This window comes from Vollenhovia emeryi, unplaced genomic scaffold (genome assembly GCF_000949405.1).
Source record: "Vollenhovia emeryi isolate VEMERY1.0 unplaced genomic scaffold, V.emery_V1.0 DF939294.1, whole genome shotgun sequence".
NCBI lineage: Eukaryota > Metazoa > Arthropoda > Insecta > Hymenoptera > Formicidae > Vollenhovia > Vollenhovia emeryi.
Window position 1 is genome coordinate 117,426 of NW_011967072.1, and position 19,942 is coordinate 137,367.

At 40.0% G+C, this 19,942-nt stretch overlaps 3 protein-coding genes across 5 annotated transcripts; all 3 read right to left on the reverse strand.

The window, feature by feature from the left end:
* Positions 1–1,829: 1,829 nt before the first annotated feature.
* Positions 1,830–8,698, reverse strand: LOC105559030 (zinc finger protein 622). Of its 2 annotated transcripts, XM_012007033.1 has the most exons (4): positions 8,347–8,698; positions 6,110–6,254; positions 3,280–3,905; positions 1,830–2,367 (listed from the first exon to the last, which is right to left on the reverse strand). In XM_012007033.1, exons 3-4 carry the CDS (start codon positions 3,851–3,853, stop codon positions 1,880–1,882), a joined length of 1,062 nt encoding a protein of 353 aa, XP_011862423.1. In that variant the 5' UTR covers positions 3,854–3,905; positions 6,110–6,254; positions 8,347–8,698; the 3' UTR covers positions 1,830–1,879. The 2 variants fall into 2 exon arrangements, with proteins under 2 accessions (XP_011862423.1, XP_011862422.1); XM_012007032.1 differs by lacking the exons at positions 6,110–6,254; positions 8,347–8,698 and adding an exon at positions 4,286–4,804.
* Positions 8,699–9,570: 872 nt separating this feature from the next.
* Positions 9,571–14,338, reverse strand: LOC105559031 (dopamine N-acetyltransferase). Of its 2 annotated transcripts, XM_012007035.1 has the most exons (4): positions 13,550–14,338; positions 12,813–13,082; positions 12,302–12,353; positions 11,504–11,578 (listed from the first exon to the last, which is right to left on the reverse strand). In XM_012007035.1, exons 1-3 carry the CDS (start codon positions 13,772–13,774, stop codon positions 12,324–12,326), a joined length of 525 nt encoding a protein of 174 aa, XP_011862425.1. In that variant the 5' UTR covers positions 13,775–14,338; the 3' UTR covers positions 11,504–11,578; positions 12,302–12,323. The 2 variants fall into 2 exon arrangements, with proteins under 2 accessions (XP_011862424.1, XP_011862425.1); XM_012007034.1 differs by lacking the exon at positions 12,302–12,353 and having other exon boundaries at positions 9,571–11,578.
* A 100-nt stretch (positions 14,339–14,438) lies between these two features.
* Positions 14,439–16,540, reverse strand: LOC105559032 (V-type proton ATPase subunit D). Its single transcript, XM_012007036.1, has 4 exons — positions 16,443–16,540; positions 15,764–15,881; positions 15,131–15,616; positions 14,439–14,972 (listed from the first exon to the last, which is right to left on the reverse strand). The coding sequence occupies exons 1-4, from the start codon at positions 16,481–16,483 to the stop codon at positions 14,880–14,882; spliced, it is 738 nt and encodes a 245-aa protein (XP_011862426.1). The 5' UTR covers positions 16,484–16,540; the 3' UTR covers positions 14,439–14,879.
* Positions 16,541–19,942: the final 3,402 nt, after the last annotated feature.

Consider the following 19,942-nt stretch of genomic DNA (forward strand, 5'->3'; position numbering starts at 1 on the left):
CATATCTTGTGCCGAAATGCATTTGTCGAAGTCAAACGTTTGGGCTCCAAGATGGCGGACGAGTCAGCTCCCCTTTATCTAGTAGCTCTAGTTGGGTCAGTTCCGGTCCCGACCGGCGCAGATGTGGGACGTTTTACTGTATCGATCTGACGATAGAAATTACGAAACAGAAAGAAAGTCACGGAGTGACTTGCATCTCACGATTCGCCGATGCCGCGAGAAATGGTCCACGAGGTGCGTAAACGTCCAGTTATATCTTTTTCCTTCCCCTCGTTCTTTCCCATGTGAACATGAGCGAAATGCGGTGATGCGCGCGCGAATCATCTTTTAAACTTGTATAATACATTTATTACGTTCTATCGAGACGACCTTTCGGTCGCGATACGGCAATACTGCTCTGGATATGACAAACAGGTCCGCATAAATTAAAAAGGAAAAGATCTTGAATTAAATGAATTATTTATTCTCCTTTCGGGCGATACACATTGGCGCTTTTTTCAGGGAGCGTTCCCCCAACCCTTTACATCCTTAATCTCCCCTTCTCTCTCGCGATCTGGCCTTCTGCGACCTTTACATACAGTAAAACGTCCCACATCTGCGCCGGTCGGGACCGGAACTGACCCAACATCTGCGTCAGAAAGCGGCGGTGGTGGGGGAGCTAACCCTCTTGAAAACGCGAAGATGTGGGACGGAAAAAAGCGAAGATATGGGACGCGCGCAGATGTGGGAAGCGCAGATGTGGAACGTTCCACTGTACTTGTACCCTCCCTCCCACACGAATTCCCCTTCTCTTCCTCCTCCCTAATCCCAGTCAGTGTATTCAAAAAGTTCCAGGACTGGTCGCACACAGATCAAACAACGCCATGTATTGACTCCTTTTTAATATCAAGCTTCTACATAGTCTCCCACCAATTCGATACAACGCTTAGAACGAGTCTTCAGGTCCATCATCGCCTTCTGGAACGCCTCCACTGGAATACTGTTCAGTTCCTTTGTCACCGCCTTTTCAATCGCCTCTACTGACTTATATCGATGTCCCTTCATCTTCAATTTTAGCTTGGGAAACAAAAAATAGTCTGGGCGATCGAAAGTAGAGGCGATTGAAAAGGCGGTGACAGAGGAACTGAACAGTATTCCAGTGGAGGCGTTCCAGAAGGCGATGATGGACCTGAAGACTCGTTCTAAGCGTTGTATCAAATTGGCAGGAGACTATGTAGAAGCTTGATATTAAAGAGGAGTCAATGCATGACGTTGTTTGATCTGTGTGCGATCAGTCCTGGAACTTTTTGAATACACTGTGTATACCTATTCCATTCTTCTTTCCTCTGTCTCCTTCCCTGTCCCTCCTCTCCAGTCTCCGTTCTCTGCCTCTATTTCCTCTCTCCATTTCTCCTTCCATTCTCCTTGACTCTCCTTCTTTTTAAAAAGTAAAAGTTATTCGAGAAGAAAATAAAAAAGATATTTTTGTCGACGAACCATGTTACGAAAGAGTTTATATAAAGTACACACGAGTTATTTTGTAGGAACGTCCGTCAAGTGCGAAATTTAACGCGATTTCTAATGATTTGTATTGCGCGACGATGTATGTCCTTTAAAGGAAAATAATAAATTTCAATTTCGTAGCAACTGAAGTGACGCGGCGTTGCGAGGCGCCCGAGTTCGAATTTAATTTCAAGTTCGAATTAAATCCATTATTTTAATAAACGAGTTAATAATCAATTCATGAACGATCAACCCATTGAAAATATTTGTATTGAACCCTTAAATAATAATCAAATGTAATAACTTTGTTTGATGTAGTCGTAGTGTATTAAACATTTTTATAATCCATGTGTTAAAAAATTATATATTTTATTAACGAACTAGAATACAAGTATGGTTAAAAGTTCGTTTGCGGCCTGAAATGCTTCTGCAGTTTGTTCTGTTTGACTTGTAGCTGCGTTGAGTACTTGGCTTGAATTTGCTGTAACTTCCGAACGTCTCGCGTTGTCTTCTGGGCGATTTCCAGCTGTCTAGTCTCGTTACCAAGCGATATCTGTTTCAACGCCTGCTTGCGCAGCCAATAATTATGGTTCTTTATCGTCAATGTGGTTTCCACGGGTACGTTCTGTTTGTAATAAAGTGCCAAGGAACGATGGACGATCGACTTGCCAGACGGTAGCTTCATCACATAAACCTCGTCGTCTAAAGTCTCTGGCGATTCCGGTAAATCTTCATCCGGATCGGCATCCTCGGCGTCCGGATAACTGGACGAGTAATCATAGAAAGACGAATACTCGAGCATTGTCTCTCCTTCGAACAACATCTTGCAGTGGCCCTTCTCGATCATGTGCATCTTCACCGCTTCTCTGCTCTGCATTCTCCTTCCTGTAAAAGTACACAAATTTCAATTTAATTTCAACTTCGTTAAACTGTAACTTTGTTCCGTTTAATTATACGCGTACAGTGAATTTCATGGTTCTGCTGAATAACAATTTATTGCTAGAATAAATAACAATAGATAATACAAGATTCATGATAAAAGGATTTTCGATTTACGGAACTGGCGACGTTTCGCGATCGAATACACGACGCAGTGGGATGGCAACTCGATTCGTAAAAGCTCACCGGTAACGGCAACGGAATTCAGCGGGAAACCGGCACAGTGATTACGCGGGATCGGCTTTACCGCGTCACAAGATCCGAATTCCGCGGCGCCGGGCAAGCTTTATGTAAGCAAGTTTCGGCGCATGATCATTGCCTTTACGGCCATGAAAATGCGTTGATAACTCACGCCTTTTATGACAATGTGAATTAGGCGTCATTACAAAAGGAGATGCAAGCTGCTGCAATAGAAAAGGTAGGGCAGAGCTTCTGAAAATTCGATGGTGTAAGGCAGTGGTTTCTAAAAGCTTCGACTTGAGCTGTGCCGTTGTTGCCATACGGCGCGACTTTCAGAAAGTTCTCTCGCACTGCGACTCGTTATGTGAAATACTGAACATTTAATTAAATTGCACTCGCCTGTTCAGTTTTTAATTCTACTAAAACTTTCTTTCAAGACTAATGGAGTTTTTAACGGAATATAATGGCAAGAAGTACGCGGTGACCACTAGGATTGTGTTGAAAGTAAATTACCTCGTGACAAATAGATCGAAGAAAATTAATCGACCGACATTTAGTAGAGGTTCGTCTGGGCGATACAGTTGGCAGCCCCACCTCCAGACTAAGGCTCAATCAACACAATCCTAGTGGTCACCCTGTACGCAAAAAGTTAACTGAATAAAAGAACATCTCGCTTACCTGACTCATTGCACCAAATACACTGGAATTCGGTACATATTTTCTCTGCCAAATACTCGAGAAGGCCCCCTAGATCCACGCAGTACTCAAGATCAGGTACGAAAAACGAATGCATCTCCACCATGTGCTTCATAATAGACTCTAAATCCATAGTAACACGATAGTAACAGAATAGGCAATCGTAGCACTTAAACTTGTTATACGAGAAAGATTCCAAAGGTGGTGGTTCCGAATCTGTGTCGCTTTCCTTCTCGTCTGTATCTCTCTGAATATTGCTGAAAGCAAGCTTTTTCTCTTGCCTCTTTTTATGAGTCTTCGAGGACATATGATGCTCGTACTGTTTCTGATCCTTAAACTCCTTCTGGCAAACCTCACAGCTCTGTTTATTTTTATCATCCAAGCTATTGGCGGACTTCGTCAGGAAGTCCTCGAGACTCATCGAATGCAATCCATTCGTCGTTAAATGAAGATTGTACCTATGCCATTCGGAACGATAATGACTTCTGAATATCGCCAAATCTGTGAACTTGACTTTGCAGGTCCAACAAGTAAAGCTCTCCTGAGAATTGCTCATTGTATTTCTCGTCCTTCAGTAAGCTGCAGTTAATGTGTGCCTGGTGGGATTCCTATCGTACACAGAAAAAGAAAAAGCAAGATTTAGTTTAATGATAATAAATAAAGTTGCGTAATTGTGTAAATTAGCTCTCGTTTAAAATACAAAATTTATTTCAACATTTTTATTCACGTTATTAAAATATACACAGGCTCCACGAAGGCTACAACATTTATCGTGTTCAAAAAGTCTATTTTATTAAATAACTCAAAATCATTAAAAAAGTACGTGTAGACGAGCAAGTTATATATCTGTGCGAAAATAACTTGATAAATTCAATACGAAGATTCTCGATACTGTGTATCACGTGGTGTCTTAGAGGTTAGAGGAAGTGAGTAACCGTTTCTTAAAAGTTTTCTTGTTGATTCGTCAAATGTACAATGTTTGACTCACCTATTCCGATAATTTCGAGGAATGTTCGCGTAACTCTCGTATATAAAAATCGACAATCTGACAAAATCTTTCGACACAAGTATCACAGAGAAGTCAAGGAACGGTCCACAAGAGACTACGTCGTAAGCTACCAGAGAGAAACGTGAGAGCGGTCATCGGGCCATCGCAAGTCTACTAGCTCAGAAACAGATGTGCCCCCTGACAAAGTGTATGTCAATTACGTCCGTTCACTCGGTAACGGTACACAAGCTACGGTTCATGTTCAAACTTCTCAAATGGATACAGTCGGATGAGATAAACAAGCGAATCAATTAATCGTTCTGACTTTGTATTATTTAGAACAATAGATTTATTCACTCAATTATCTCATCTGACTCATATCCGTCTGAGAAGTTTGGACATGAACCATAGCTTGTGTACCGTTACCGAGTGAACGGACGTAGTTGACATCCACTTGGTCAGGGGGCGTATCTGTTTCTGAGCTAGTAGGCTTCAGCGAGGAGCACACACTTTTGCATAAGTGCATAAGCATATGCATAACGAATTTGATTGGTCCACTTCGTTGTGCATTTGCTTATAGACCAATCAAATTCGTTATGCATATGTTTATGCACTTATGCAAAAGTGTGTGCTCCCCGCTTTCCGGTGGCCGCTCTCGGCTTCTTCTCTGGTGCTACAAAAGTAGCAGAGTTTGCATCACTCCTGCAAACTCATAAAGCGGAACGGTGTACGCAGAAAATCGACCGATCACGAACGTTCCGCTGTTTTCGTGAATGGTCAAGAATACAACATTGATCGAAAAGTCTATTTTATTAAATAACTCAAAATCATAAAAAAACGTACGCGAAGACGAGCGAGTTATTTATCTGTGCGAAGATAACTTGATAAATTCAATATGAAGATTCTCGATACTGTGTATCACGTGGTGTCTTATACAGGGTGTCAGATTCGATTTGGATCACTCCAAAGATTATAGTAGATTGGGTCAAGCTGAGAAGAAAAGTTATATACCATTTTACAAAATTCGTAATTATTATCGCGTAATTAAGAAAAACATCTGAGCCAATAAGTGCACGGAGGAGCTGAAGGCCGGACTCGGCAGACATGCAAAATGGTATATTATATATATGTATTCTCCTACCACCAGAAAAACTTTTTCGGCGCGGTATCATATGTCGCGCGTTCGCTTGCTGCGCGCCGTTCGCCCGCTCACCGCTCCCTGCCGCTCCCCGCTCGCCGACGTCTCTCATCGATCGATGCGTGACTCCACCTCTCGCTATCGGATCTTGAGAAATGTCAACAGATACACCATTTTGCATGTCTGCCGAGTCCGGCCTTCCGCTCCTCCGTGCACTTATTGGCTCAGACGTTTTTCTTAATTACGCGATAATAATTACGGATTTTGTAAAATGGTATATAACTTTTCTTCTCAGTTTGACCCAATCTACTATAATCTTTGGAGTCGTCCAAATCAAATCCGACACCCTGTATAAATGTATTATACCAGTAATATCACTGCAATATAATATATTTATAATATAATTATAACATTATTGATATATTACGTAATAGTATGTGATATGTGGAGACTTTATCGACAATGCTTGAAAATAGGCGTAGCGGAGTAGTTCCAAAAATAAAAATAGGTATAAGGCACTCAAAACCGCTTAGCAACAAGGTAAGAAGTAAAAGGCCGGCGTGGTCGCTTTCGGTTTTTTTTTGAAGAAACCGTTAGCAGCTAGTTAGCAGTGTTGCCTTGAGAACGTCAGTCACATCGGTGGTGGGGATGGGATGTGGATAGGTCTCGTGCTGCACACAGGCTACCTGCTGTATTTCCCCGAAGTAATACTTTTGTCAGGTGGTCCCGGGGAACTCGTCTATAGTGCGAAGGACGGTTCTAAGAGAGATGTTTTTAGTCGGTATTCCCGCTTCTCGGGTGAGTCTGGCACATCCACAGTGGTACAGCACCCTGTAACGAATGCGTAAATGCATTTTCCCCTGCTCTCAGAGAAAAAAAAAACTACCTGCTGTATATGTGTGCGCATGTATGCGGCACGGGAGCCATCCATACATTCTATCCTGACCATACTTAAAATACTCAGGCCAGAAGTCTAATGAAAAAGATATTGGTATTGATTGGTATTTGAAATTTTCCATTTTTTAATCGTGAGCAATTTGAAATTGATTTTATAATATTACAAAATTCCTACACATTATATTACGCAGAAAAACAAACTCAGTGAGAAATGATTCGTCGATTGACGTCGAAACGACGTCGAATCGACATCGACACCATCGAATTGACGTCGATTCGACATCATTTCGACGTCGATCGACGAATCATTTCTCACTGGGAAAGCGGGGACTTCACGACTCTATGTAAAGAACGAAGAGAAATTAAAAACATCAATATCTTTTTCATTAGACTTCTGACCTGAGTGTTTTAAGTATGAAAATGTTCTGCTATGCGGTCCGCAACTTATCCCGGCGATATTTGGTGCATAAAAGCTACTAAAAAGATTTACCAGTGCGAAAACTATATTCGAATGATTCAGTAAAACACATGACTCTAGGATCCTATTAATGACGCAATAAAACATAACGAGACGTTATTAAAAAGTCATGTGACATCATCTCGCGCTACTTTGGATCTGATATATTGCAACAATATTACTGTTATATGTATTACTGTGTAATATTTATATGTCATATATCAGAAATATTAATGTAATATTGCGATGTATTATATTAATGTATTATATATCAGTAATATTACTGCAATATTATAATATTACTGATATATTATGTCAGAGCTGTCCACGAACTGCTCATTTCGGTCGATTTTCGCGAGGTACCGTCTATTTGTACCCCTTATTCCAGTCATCTAAGGCTGATGGCAGAGAACAATCCGTAAACGCTTAAAACTGTCTCAGTCGTAGACGTAGGGCAAGGCAGAGAGAAACGTAAGTCGTATACAATAGCCTTTCACGACTTACGTTTCTCTCTGCCTTGCCCTATGTCTACGACTAAGCCAGTCTAAGGGTGCGTATACACTACGGCGAACGAACGGCGAACACGAATGCACAGTATAACCAGTATGCCCACTCGCTCTTTTGTTTCACGTTCGCGCCGATCCGTACTGCGCATCCGACATGTTTTTATTATAACCAATCACAGGATTTTTGTACGTGTGTTAGTGCAAAGTCGGTGTGACATAGAAAAATTCGCAGTGTTGACGAATAACGCGTAAATACTTTTATACGTTGGAGCAAGTAATTACATTAATTACTTTTATTAGAACATTTTCTTTCGTAGGCCATTTCTATTTACAATAAATAATGTACGCCAGTTCGTATGCGCCTTTCCTGGATACGATCCTGAAAAGGGCCCAGGCACTTTTAGCCGTTGATACACTGTTGGATATAATAAAAACATGGCGGAAAATTGAGAACGCTCAGATCAAAGGTGCCGACAGAGAGTGGGCATACTGGTTATACTGTGACGAATGTTCGGACGTTCGTATTCGTATTCGAATCCCGTCCACACTGCGCACGAACTTTCGACTCGGACCGAAGGCGAATCGAACACTACCGATAGTTCAGTTCGCATTCGCTGTGGTGTACATATCTGTCTAATTCGCTGTTCGTTCGCCGTTCGTTCGCCGTAGTGTATACGCACCTTAAGGCTGCAGGGTCTACATTGGATGTCGTAAGTCGTGTCGGAAGAAATTGACCAATCACAGTTCATTATTCTCCTTACGGTCGAAGAATAATGAACTGTGATTGGTCAATTTTTTCCGACACGACTTACTACATCCTATGTAGACCCAGCCTTAAGCGTTTACGGATCATTGGCTGTGTTCTGCCGAAGTTAGCTAAGAATAAGCGCTAACTTCTGGAGAACACAGCCATTCTCTGCCATCAGCCTTTCAACCGTAACCAAGCGCACGGCGCTCAGCTTCAGGTACGACGTATCGGTAACCCGACGCCGTTGCGTGCCTCTTGACTACCAAATGTCAGTTTCTAAAACGTGATTTGTTTAAAATCTTTTTAAATACTTACTAAATATACTCTCGTAAATATAATTCATAATCCGGAATAAAGTTTCTGAGTCGTTGAAACGGTCCATAACAGCCTACGTCGTAAGAGCAACAGCTGGCAGCGACGAAACCTCCGATACTTTTGCAGCACGCTGCGGTCTGCGGTAGGAGAGAGCATAACGCACACAAGGAAGCAGCCCGGGTACGCCGGGCGCACGCGTACTCGGCTGCTCGCTTGTGCACAATATGCCCATTCGCTCTTTTGTTTCACGTTCGCGCCGATCCGTACCACAGTATAACCAGTATGGGCACTCGACTCTGTCGGCATCTTTGATCTGGGCGTTCTCAATTTTCCGCCATGTTTTTATTATATCCAACAGTGTATCAACGGCTAAAAGTGCCTGGGCCCTTTTCAGGATCGTATCCAGGAAAGGTGCATGCGAACTGGCGTACATTATTTATTGTAAATAGAAATGGCCTATGAAAGAAAATGTTCTAATAAAAGTAATTAATGTAATTACTTGCTCCAACGTATAAAAGTATTTACGCGTTATTCGTCAACACTGCGAATTTTTCTATGTCACACCGACTTTGCACTAACACACGTACAAAAATCCCGTGATTGGTTATAATAAAAACACGTCGGATGCGCAGTACGGATCGGCGCGAACGTGAAACAAAAGAGCGAGTGGGCATACTGGTTATACTGTGATTGCCAATGTCCACATTTTGCCAAGTGGGTAACACAGATTTGCGAAATTTTGGTTGCGTTTCGTGCTATAGTCAGGTTCTGTGCGATGCTCTTGTACTTAAGATTATTTTAAGTACAAGATCGTTGCATGGGATCTAACCATAGCGCGGGACGGGGCTAAAATTGTGCAAATCTGCGTTACCCACTTAGCAAAATGTGGGATGGCAGTCGATTGTTGATAGTCGATGCGAGAGTTACTTAATTGTACATTCCTCGAAATTATCGGAATAGGTAAGTCGAACATTGTCCAATTGACAAATCAACAACAAAACTTTTAAAAACTCACTTTCTCTAACCTCTAAGACACCACGTGATACACAGTATCGGGAATTTTCGTATTGAATTTATCAAGTTACCTTCGCACAGATAAATAACTCGCTTTAAGTCAATTAAGTCTTACTAAGTCAAACAGAACAAACTGCAGAAGTATATCAGGCCGCAAACGAAATTTTAACTATATTTAATTGTATTTTTATAAATTAATAAAATATATCATTTTTTAACACATGGATTATAAAAATGTTTAATACACTACATCAAACAAAGTTATTACATTTGATTATTATTTATGGATACAATAAAAATATTTTAAATGAGTTGATCGTTCATGAATTGATGAATAGATCGTTTATTAAAATAATGGATTTAATTCGAACATGAAATCAAATTCAAACTCAGGCGCCTCGCAACGCCGCGTCATTTCAGTTGCTACGAAATCGAAATTTATTATTTTTCTTTAAAGGACATACATCATCACGCAATACAAATCATTATAAATCGCGTTACAATTCGCATTTGACGGACGTTCTTATAAAATAACTCGTGTATACTTTATATATACTCTTTTGTAACATGTTTCTTCGACAAAAATATCTTTATTTTTATTTTCTTCTCGAATAACTTTTCCTTTTTAATTTATGTGGACCCGTTTGTCATATCCAGAGCAGTATTGCCGTATCGCGACCGAAAGGTCGCCACTTTCGATAGAACGTAATAAATGTACAAGTTAAAAGATGATTCGCGCATCACCGCATTTCGCTGATGTTCACATGGGAAAGAAAGAGGGGAAGGAAAAAGATATAACTGGACGTTTATGCACCTCGTGGACCATTTCTCACGGCATCAGCGAATCGTGAGATGCAAGAAATAGAACAGTATTTAATACTTTGTGACTTTCTTTTTGTTTCTTCTTTCCTATCGTCAGATCGACATTTTGCTGTACTTTCATAGTAAATAATATTCCTTTTTAATTCTCAAATATCTTCTCTAAATCCTTGCTACATCGCCTCTCTTAAGGCCTGTGCCCACGATAGAACTTGGTCTAAGTTCTAGAGAGTTTCCGAGAAATGTGTAGCGAGTCACCTTGCAGCTTTTATGGAAGAGCTGTAAGTTGATTGGCTGTATATTTCTCGAAATACCTTGGACTTAGTTCTAGCATCGTAGACACAGGTCTTTATGCCAAAATCAAAAATGTGCAAATTTTCACAAAATGGTGAAATAGTTAAATTTGTAATTAAAAACTGAAGATCTCAATTTTTTAAATTTAACTATTTAATTATATTTCGTTAAAATTTGCACATTCATGATTTCGGAATAAGAGGGATATATTTGCATTCTTACTACTTTTTCTTAATTAATTACGAAAAATATATGTATATTAATTACAATGCATATAATATCACTGATATTAGAACTGATGTTTTGTTTTCTGAAAAAGTGTGCCACAATTGTTAAACGGAATATATCTTTCGAGAGAAGATTCTTATATATATTTTATATTTATCGTTCAATTAAATTTGATCACTTACGTCCTTTTCAACGTATACATATAAAAGTTAAATATTAGCGATTTTATATTTCGCATATCGTCTCTGTTTCGCTAGATCGACTGTTACTCCAATTCTGCGTACAACAGGAATGAAAGACTCGAATACGAGACACTTGTTAGACTTTTAGCGGATTCGCAGCCTGTTCGCTGCATTAAATTATTCAATTTTATTGAATCCTCGTTCTCTTTCTCCCTTTCTTTTAACTTCATCTCGACTTCAAAACATATATACACGGGGCAGTAATACCGGAAATCATTTGAAAATGATATCCGGTTTCGACATGTATTACGTGAAACGCATGATACACTCTCTTTTCCCTTTTGCTTTTAGATAAATATTCTGTGAGAAGGCGTCACGTCATTCGCGACACCGAGACATGTATTAACAGAGCTGTTATTGTCACGACACGACGACGATACACATATCTTTTTTATCTACTTTGCGCTTTGCGCTTTCGCGTTGACGGTTTAATTTAAATGAGCTCTCCGAGAGCATGCGACTTTCTTATTTTATCTTCAATCTAGCAACTTCACCATCAGTTTTAACGCCTGGTGAGGCGGCGCCGGTCTAATAGACTTGTCCAATTCCTCGTATAGAATCTCTGTCTCCACCTGGAAACCGTACTTCTGGCAGACCTTCTGTGAGAATGCGCCGGTCGCGTCGACCTTACACACCTGTGATGGTATAATATATTAGATTGGTTCTTTTTTTTTATTAAATTTTTGTCTTGAATAAAATTCAAACGAGATCTCTCTAAAGTCTTTCAAAAGGAGTTAAGCAAATGTAGGATGAAGCGAGAAGTCTTGAGAAATAGAAATAATTTTAAAATATCGTATCTCCTTTCTTCCACTTTATTTCAGATAAGTTATGATAAATATGAAGAAACATTGTAAGGGATAAATTAACTTGTCTCTTACTTTTCTAACATGTAAATATTAAGATCAAAAGAAACGAAAATATTAATAACACAATTAACAGTTAATCGATCTTACAGTAGATACCATCTGTATATCAATCATTTTGTTAGAATCAAATAGTTCAGATATTTTTAGAACTGGACAATTTATTTATTAATAAATTAGTAAAATTAATCGAATCAATTTAATAACATTTTACCAATAGATGCTAAAAATCAATAAAAATAATTCATAAATTTATATTCATTTACTTTGTGATTAATTTATTACATCATTTATTCATGTTATTAGTTATTAATTCTATTGGTTTATAGATTATTACTTACAATTATTTCTTAATGATGTAATATTAGCCAAACCTAACATTAATGATATTAATTTATAAATAAATGTATTTATTAAATCCATTCTTTGATGGGAAGTGCAAGGGTGCAAAAAATACCTTTCAGAAAAATAATGAGTGATAGATTGCAATTATACCTGGTGAGGAAGTTAACGAAAATCATCCCATGCATATTAACCGAAGAGCATGCTGAAACAAAAGGAAAGTGTATGCTATGTGTGAAACCAGTGATCACGCCAACGCAACGATCTTAAATTAATAAAATCAAAATAAAAGAATACGAGAAGCTCTCTTTATAACATGGAAAATCAATAAACTAACTGCATAAATATATGTATATATTGGTGTTTTGATAAAAAGACATTTTTTGCGAACTTCGTAAATGTCGTACAAAATTGTAAAATATTTGTTTTACTTCTTTGCAAAAAGCATTGATGAATAACTTCTATAGATAATATATCGTGTATGCAGACCGGTAAATAAAATTTATGATAAAAAAATAGATTAATTTGTAATTTAAGATGGAATTAGATTCATAATTGAAATTTCATGCGCACATAAATTTACATAGATAAATTAAATATAAAAGACACACGTGGCAGGAATAAATAAATTACAATTAAGTGAAACTCAAGTTGAGTAATTTACCTTGAAACCGGCATTTTTGGCGGTTTCCACGCTATCAGCCATTAAAATATTGGCCAAGCCTTTGCCGCGGTGATCTGCGTCAACGCTGAGAATCCGACACTCGAATAGCTCAGCTACATCATACTTGGTGAATAAATCAATTTTGTCGTTCAGTTTATAGAGTAATCTGAAGATCGTCTTGAACTTTTCATCCTTCAGCTCATCAAGACGCCGCTCTGCCTCCTCGCGCTCACCTTTCTTCAGGATACCATTTAGTGCCATTCCCGCTATCTGATAAAAATCAATTCTAATAATACTCATTCTTCGTTACGTTAAAACCAGATGTTAAATCCTTTAGAAATTAAACAAAAGATAGAAAAAGATATTAATTATTCGTTATAAGAAAACTAGTTATGGGAATGAATAAAGAGAAAATAATAAATTTAAAAAATATTAATCAAAAATTTCTTCGATACTTTGTTTTGCCAATTATAATTTTTAAACAAATAAAAATATAAGTGGCGGATTAATTCCTATGTAAAAAATGATAAATAAAGTACTTAAAAATAAGCAAATTTATTATTTTTCGAATAATGAATAATTATTCTAAATGATGTAAAAAATATCGGATTATCGAAATATGTATAAACGAATAAATAAGAACGAAAAGATTTAGAACGAGTTAATTTTTGTTTTTTTTTCGAAAACACTGGAAAAATTATTCTATGTGTTTCGCGTCATGGGGTGGTATGGCTCACCGCTCCCTTCTTGTTCACTAGCATCCTGGAGTAACCCTGCTTCAAGGTGAAAAGGCAGTGTCGCTCAAGTTCGCGCTGGGATTCCCCCCTCGAGCACAGCCCCACGGCGTTGTTGAGCGGCTCATCGGCAAAGAAGTTCCATCTTAGGTGGTCGAGCGCCTCTTCGTAGCGATTCTCCGGCACATCGATGACCGTGAGGCAATCCTCGCTAGAAGACGACGACATGTTTTGGGTGGGCGAATTTTCCGCCGCGCACTGAAAGCAATTTCCACACGCGCATCTCCTCGTGAAGAAGGGTGGTCACCACCTCTCGTATGAGAAAACTGCCACCACTATCCCTTCCTCCCGTATAATATTGATCGACCTAGTTCACTGGCGAATACACTAGGTCAGTTGTACACGCCGATTGTGCCACGTTAATTGGGAAATAAAATAATTTAACGAGATTAATCAGAGTTGTGTAAATTAAAATTACATGATCGTTAATCTAATACAATCTGCAAACACTATAATTCTTATTTGATTAAATCTGTTGCTATTAATTCATTTTTTCTTATTAAATCGATTTGCATTTTTTCTTTCTACTTTATCGCGATTCGTCACGCTCAGATTTTATAAACGTAAAAATGTCTATTTGCAAGTAAATTTTGTCAAAATTATATCGATTTTAATTTCGCTTGAAAAGCGAATTCGTCTAAACGAATTGTGATTAAATTTTGTAGTCAATTTTATTGAAATCAAATATAAATCACAAGATTTGCATTTCAATGATTCAACGTTTTCTCTTATCTTAAATATTTCGTTTTCACATTTCAGTAGAAATATTGAAAAGAGCGATGAAGCAAATTGTAGTGATTAATAATTAAAAGATAGTACAAACATACATATATGTATACATATATATATTTCTTTATTATCGGATTGTACAATTCCTCGCATCATAAAAGCCGGAAATGACACGTATGATGATGGAATGATTTGCGACATATGGAATTAAAATTGTGTTAAACTTTTCGTTATTTAAAATTAAAATACTCGAAATATTTTTATTTGTAAGAAGTAAGAGTGTTAATGTTGCAGCTGTATTGTATAATACGTCTATATATGCATAATCACTAATTCATATAAATTGCTGCCCAAAAAATATTATAAAATGTATTTTTCGATAAACAAAACTATTCACAATGGCTTTTTCAAGGCGGAAAAGGAACTGCCAATGACTTTCTCCAAAATGTACAACCGAGACTGTCGTGGCTCCGAAGTAAATTTGTGAACGTCTTTTCTATTTAGATATTAACATCTTAACATTTTAACGTATTATTTACAGAATTTAAAACAGTACATCATCATCGCTCTCGTCGAGCAGATTTGCAGCCTCAAAATCGTGGCCGGCTGCAATCATTTGAGCTCTCTCTACTTCAGCCTGTAACAGTGGGAAGCGATTTAGAGATTTGGATAATATACAAATTATTCAAAAAAACATACACAAATAATGAAATATATTCTTAGGGTGTTGATCTCATTCTCTCAATAGGAGAAAAGTGTTAATAGATTTTAATAAAATTAATTATCTAATCGTACCTTTGCCTTGGCAATCTTTTTCTTGTCCTGAATCTTCTTCAGCCGATAGAACTCCTCTCTTTCAAGCTCATCAAGCTCCGAAATAATGTAAGCCAGTGTTCTCTCAATTCGCGGGATGATGACGTGCTCGATAGCATTGACACGTCGATTCGTGATCTTGATGACTTCGTCCAGAGTGACGAAACTCGTTTGCAGCGACGCCAGTTCTACGAGCAATTTCACCGCCCGCTGGTAGTTCTTCTTCAGTTTGGCCAATTGTTGACCGCCTCTGGCCAGACCTGCTAATTCGTAAGTATCCGTTCCATCCTGATAGGACTCGAATATCGGCAAATTCACGCCGGCGACGTTGTCCTTCTTAGAACGGATCTTGATCTGTGCTTTAGTCACATTTTGCAGAACCACCTGATTGAAGTCTCCCGTGGCGAATTTCGCTTCGGCCAACGAAAATGCCGCCTCCTTCATCACTTCACCCATCAGAGTTTTGGTCTGAAGGTAAGAAAAGAATAACGAACAAGTTAGATCTTATATAAATATGTAACAACAAAAAAATATATAAAGCTAGAGGTAGACGCATTGTAATTGGAGTAAACGATTAAGTAGAATAGAGATAAAATTATTGACAAGTACTCATACCTCTATGATTTTTCCTAGTATCATTCTGAAGCGCATTTGCAGCGCATCTGCCTTCTTCTTCAGCAATCCATGTCCCTTTTGTGCCCCGTGTAAGCGAGCCTTCATCAACATTTGGGCCCTAAATGTACAAAACTTTAATAGCGTGCGCAGTCTACGATAATAAATAAATTAATAGATACAATAGCATGTTGCAAAATTCTTAAAACATGTTGGTACCTTTATTTTCCAAATCGTTACCATACACCGATCTTGTGTACTTAAGTTACATATCCCGTTCATAAAATTTACCATTGCGACGTTAAATATACAAATTCGCGAATCAAATTTCTGGACAAACAAGGCGTTTCTGCCGCAAGGCAGAAAAAAATAAGGGATATCGAGCTTTTACTCTTAGACGAACGTCTCGACGACTATCGCTTGCGATGTAATGTACAACAAACAAATGCGCCCAGTAACTTGCAAATGCTCTTTGCGAATATTAAAGTGTTCCAGACGAATAAAAGACGTCAGAATCCTTAAACAAACGTTCACGTTCCTTTAACAGACGAAGGCTGGGGGGTTACACCCAGTGCCGCTCCAGGACGGAATTCCGCTCGCGGATAACTGAACGTCGTATGATAAACGAATGGAAACTGTCGAGATTTCGCAACAATTGGTTGCGCTGAAACGAGAAACTTACCCCCGAGAGGGGAAAATCGGCAGCCTGTCTTTCCCCGACATCTCGACTACTGTGCATCAGCAGACAGGAACGGGATTGATCAGCTGACACGAGAGACCGGAAGCCTGGGCAGCTGACGCGCCCAATGGCGCGCGATTTTAAAAGCGTATGTACGTGCAGTAGCAATCACTGATGCCTTTTCACATGAATTTGTGCACATATCAACACATTTATATACAATAACATCAATGATTTTTATTGACCGTATCTGGCAATTAAAATTCTTATTGCGAAAAATATTATCTCAGCCAGGATTCGAACCTGGGACCTCCTTCAATCCGTGACGGGCATCTTAAACCTCGTCTACATAGAAGTCGTAAAATCGTAGTCGTAAGAATAGTCGACTATGATTGGTCAATTCTTATGTGTCTGACGAAATTGACCAATCGCAGTCGATTATTCTTACGACTGCGACTCTGCGACACGCATTGTAGACCAAGCATAAAGCCTCGTCTACATAGACGTCGTAATGTCGTAGTCGTAAGAATAGTCGACTATGGGTCTGTTTTTTATTGCTGCACTCCTGAACTAGTGCACACTGGTGCAATGAGTTGGAATGAGAGGTAATCTATTTGTTTCATTTTAACTTATTGCACTAGTTCAGTAGTGCAGTAATAAAGAACAGGCCTATTGATTGGTCAATTCTTATGTGTCTGACGAAATTGACCAATCGAAGTCGATTATTCTTACCACTGCGACTCTGCGACTCGCATTGTAGACCACGCATAAGAATTGACTAATCATGGAGTGCTCCCTAATAGCACAGAAATATTTTAAAAGGTTAAATATATTTTAAAATCTTTTTAAAATACTTTATAAATATTTTAAAATATATTGAATCTTTTAAAATATTTCTACGCTATTAGGGGTTACACGGAACACTTAAGCCTCCGCTACAATGATTCTCGGTTCTGTCTACAATGGTCGCAGTCTTAGAATCGTAGAGTCATGGATTGAGTCGTATCGATGTGTAACTGAAACCGATTTTCTGTTTTTGAGGTATTTTCCCACGATATATTCGACATATAATGACACACGACATATAACACTATTCTCTGATTGGTCCGTCGCGGCAATAAACGCAGTCGTGGTCGTTGGAATAGGAATATTGAATCTATTCGAGCGACTACGACTACGACTGCTTTGCGACTGCTCAAGCGACCATCGATACAACTGTACGACCATTGTAGACAGAACCGAGAATCATTGTAGCGGAGGCTTTAATCGGGTTTAATAACATCCGTAGTTAAGGGGCTGGCCAATCACAGTTATTCCATTCTTCTGAAAAGTAGTTGTGATTGGCCAGTTTTATAACTACAGATGTTATTAAACCCGATTAAGCGTTCCGTGTAGCAGCACTCATAGTCGACTATTCTTACGACTTCTATGTGGACGAGGCTTTACTCGATCGCGCGCGCATCGTCCCGTGCCATTCGTACGACAGCTCGAGTCACAATGCGACGCACGTCTGACCTCGGCGCGGCTCGCCGCTTGTTTGTGTCGAGCCGCCGAAACCGCTGCGCGCAAGGTCAGAGAACGTTCCGTGCGCCGCACTATCGTTCGAGCCGCCGGCACGTACGCCACGGAGCGACGCGAGCGTTCATTCACAATCGAGCTTGTCGATTCCGCGGGTGCCGCGGGACGTCGTCTTCGTTTCTTGGAATCTGCGCTTGTCGACACGGAAGGCGGACCGTCGAATCGTCTACCGTTCGCGCTCGCTATTCTCTCGATGTAACTTGAGTAGAGGAAAGTCGCGAGTTTGTCGATCGTCCGTCAATAAAAAGCGTGTGAATTTACGCGTTTATTTGAGATACACTGCGCGAGCGATATTGAAGCGGATACTCAAGTCGCGCCGCTGACTTGACCCGCGTAGAATCGCGCAGTGGCGCCAGGGCCGCCGGGTACGGCGCCATGTTGGTCTGTTCGAGAAGCATCGCGGAGTGCCGCGGACACGCAGCGGATCGGTTCCCCGCGCCGATGTTCGTCGCGACGCTTTTAAGACGGTAGTGAGTTTAACGCCGATCGAGTCGAGCGTATCGCGGCGTAGATTATTCGATACTCACGCGTCGCCGAGACGCGCGAATCTCGCGAGACACCCCGGCCGGAATCTTCGCCGCAGCTGGATCCTCGCGGCGTTGTGAGTACACCGAGCTCCAGTTTTAACTCGCGTCTCTTCGCGCGCGTAGAAATACCCGAGCTTTCCACGCGCGACGCGCGGCGAGAGAAATGTTAGCGCGAGGTCGGCCCATTGAACGCTCGCGTTCGGTTGCGAGACGCGTCAAGCCTCGCGTATCTCCTTCTTGCCGGAGCGTTCCCGCCATTTCGCGCGACGCCATCGCGACGGCTCGTCTTCCCGCGCGCGATTGTATTTCCTTTCCTCGGTCTCGTTGTAACGAAGCTCGCGTCGATTAACGCGCCGGGAGTGCCGTATATCATCATTGCGCCGATTGCTGGTGCGAAATGGAGGAATCTGAGAGGAAGTGGCGGCCTGAGAGGCATCGACCGATAGCGGAGCACCCTCTGGTGAGTACATTAAATTTATGCATTATTCTTGCGTTAACTTCATTCCGCGGATTGTGTTTATTCGCGTTTTTCGTTTATTCGACACGACCGTTCCAATGATTCGCACGAGCATTCGTCAAAGTCGGTCGATCAAATTGAATACATTTAGTCCAGACTCGCACCTAGGGGCATAGTGTGTCAGTAATCAAAGTACGGAAATGCTGGTCTCGCCTGGACCCGGACCTTTGGCGATCTGTCTGTTAATCTGTGATAAAAGTATCTAGTTACAGTTACAGCTTTTTCGCTAAAAACGTAACTGTAATAAACTAACAAGAATAATCTTCAGGGTCGCCAGCAATAATGAACAATATCAAATTTGGTTGACCGTATCTGGCAATTTTAATGTTTAAGAACCGCTACGTTTCGACCATGGGTCTTGGTCCTTTTCTGACTGAGAAAGTCATGTACATGGATTCGCGTGTATTTTGGTGATGTAGAAAAGATTGTCCTTGTATTCACAAAATGCTATAAAAGTGTCGCGTTCCGTGTCGCGGTTTGCTACACAAGAACATTGCTAGAGAGATGACAGAGCATGACTGAGTCAGTAACTATAATAGTTACAGTTACAAGTTACCAAGTGTGAAAAGTAAGGGTGGCGTCACATGGAGCGTAACTTGCGTAAGCGTAACCTGATGCGTATCGCCAGTCACAGGGTCATTCTGATAGAATCGTTTCAATAATTCCGTCGAAATGGTTCTGATTGGTAAAACGCAGGTTACGTTACGCTCCATGTGACGCCACCCTAACGCCTTACAGTTACAGTTACACGAACAGTAACGAATCGTTACTTTACAGTCACTTTCTTGCAATGAAAATAAAAATATCAAATCTGCATTTGAATTGTAAAGCATCGATAAAGGCGTTTACGTGGGGGAAACCGCTGACCAAAATCTTGTATT

Bases quoted from the DNA above. Each gene is read 5' to 3' on its own strand.
- LOC105559032 (XM_012007036.1), bottom strand. From the start codon at position 16,483: ATGTCGGGGAAAGACAGGCTGCCGATTTTCCCCTCTCGGGG. The intron at 15,617-15,763 runs GTATGAGTACTT...TCTTACCTTCAG, and splicing joins TACTAGGAAAAATCATAGAG to ACCAAAACTCTGATGGGTGA. The intron at 14,973-15,130 runs GTACGATTAGAT...CCACTGTTACAG, and splicing joins AAAAGATTGCCAAGGCAAAG to GCTGAAGTAGAGAGAGCTCA.
- LOC105559031 (XM_012007034.1), bottom strand. From the start codon at position 13,774: ATGTCGTCGTCTTCTAGCGAGGATTGCCTCACGGTCATCGATGTGCCG. The intron at 13,083-13,549 runs GTGAGCCATACC...GATTTTTATCAG, and splicing joins TAGTGAACAAGAAGGGAGCG to ATAGCGGGAATGGCACTAAA. The intron at 11,579-12,812 runs GTAAATTACTCA...ATACCATCACAG, and splicing joins CCAAAAATGCCGGTTTCAAG to GTGTGTAAGGTCGACGCGAC.
- LOC105559030 (XM_012007033.1), bottom strand. From the start codon at position 3,853: ATGAGCAATTCTCAGGAGAGCTTTACTTGTTGGACCTGCAAAGTCAAG. The intron at 2,368-3,279 runs GTAAGCGAGATG...GTACTTTTACAG, and splicing joins TATTTGGTGCAATGAGTCAG to GAAGGAGAATGCAGAGCAGA.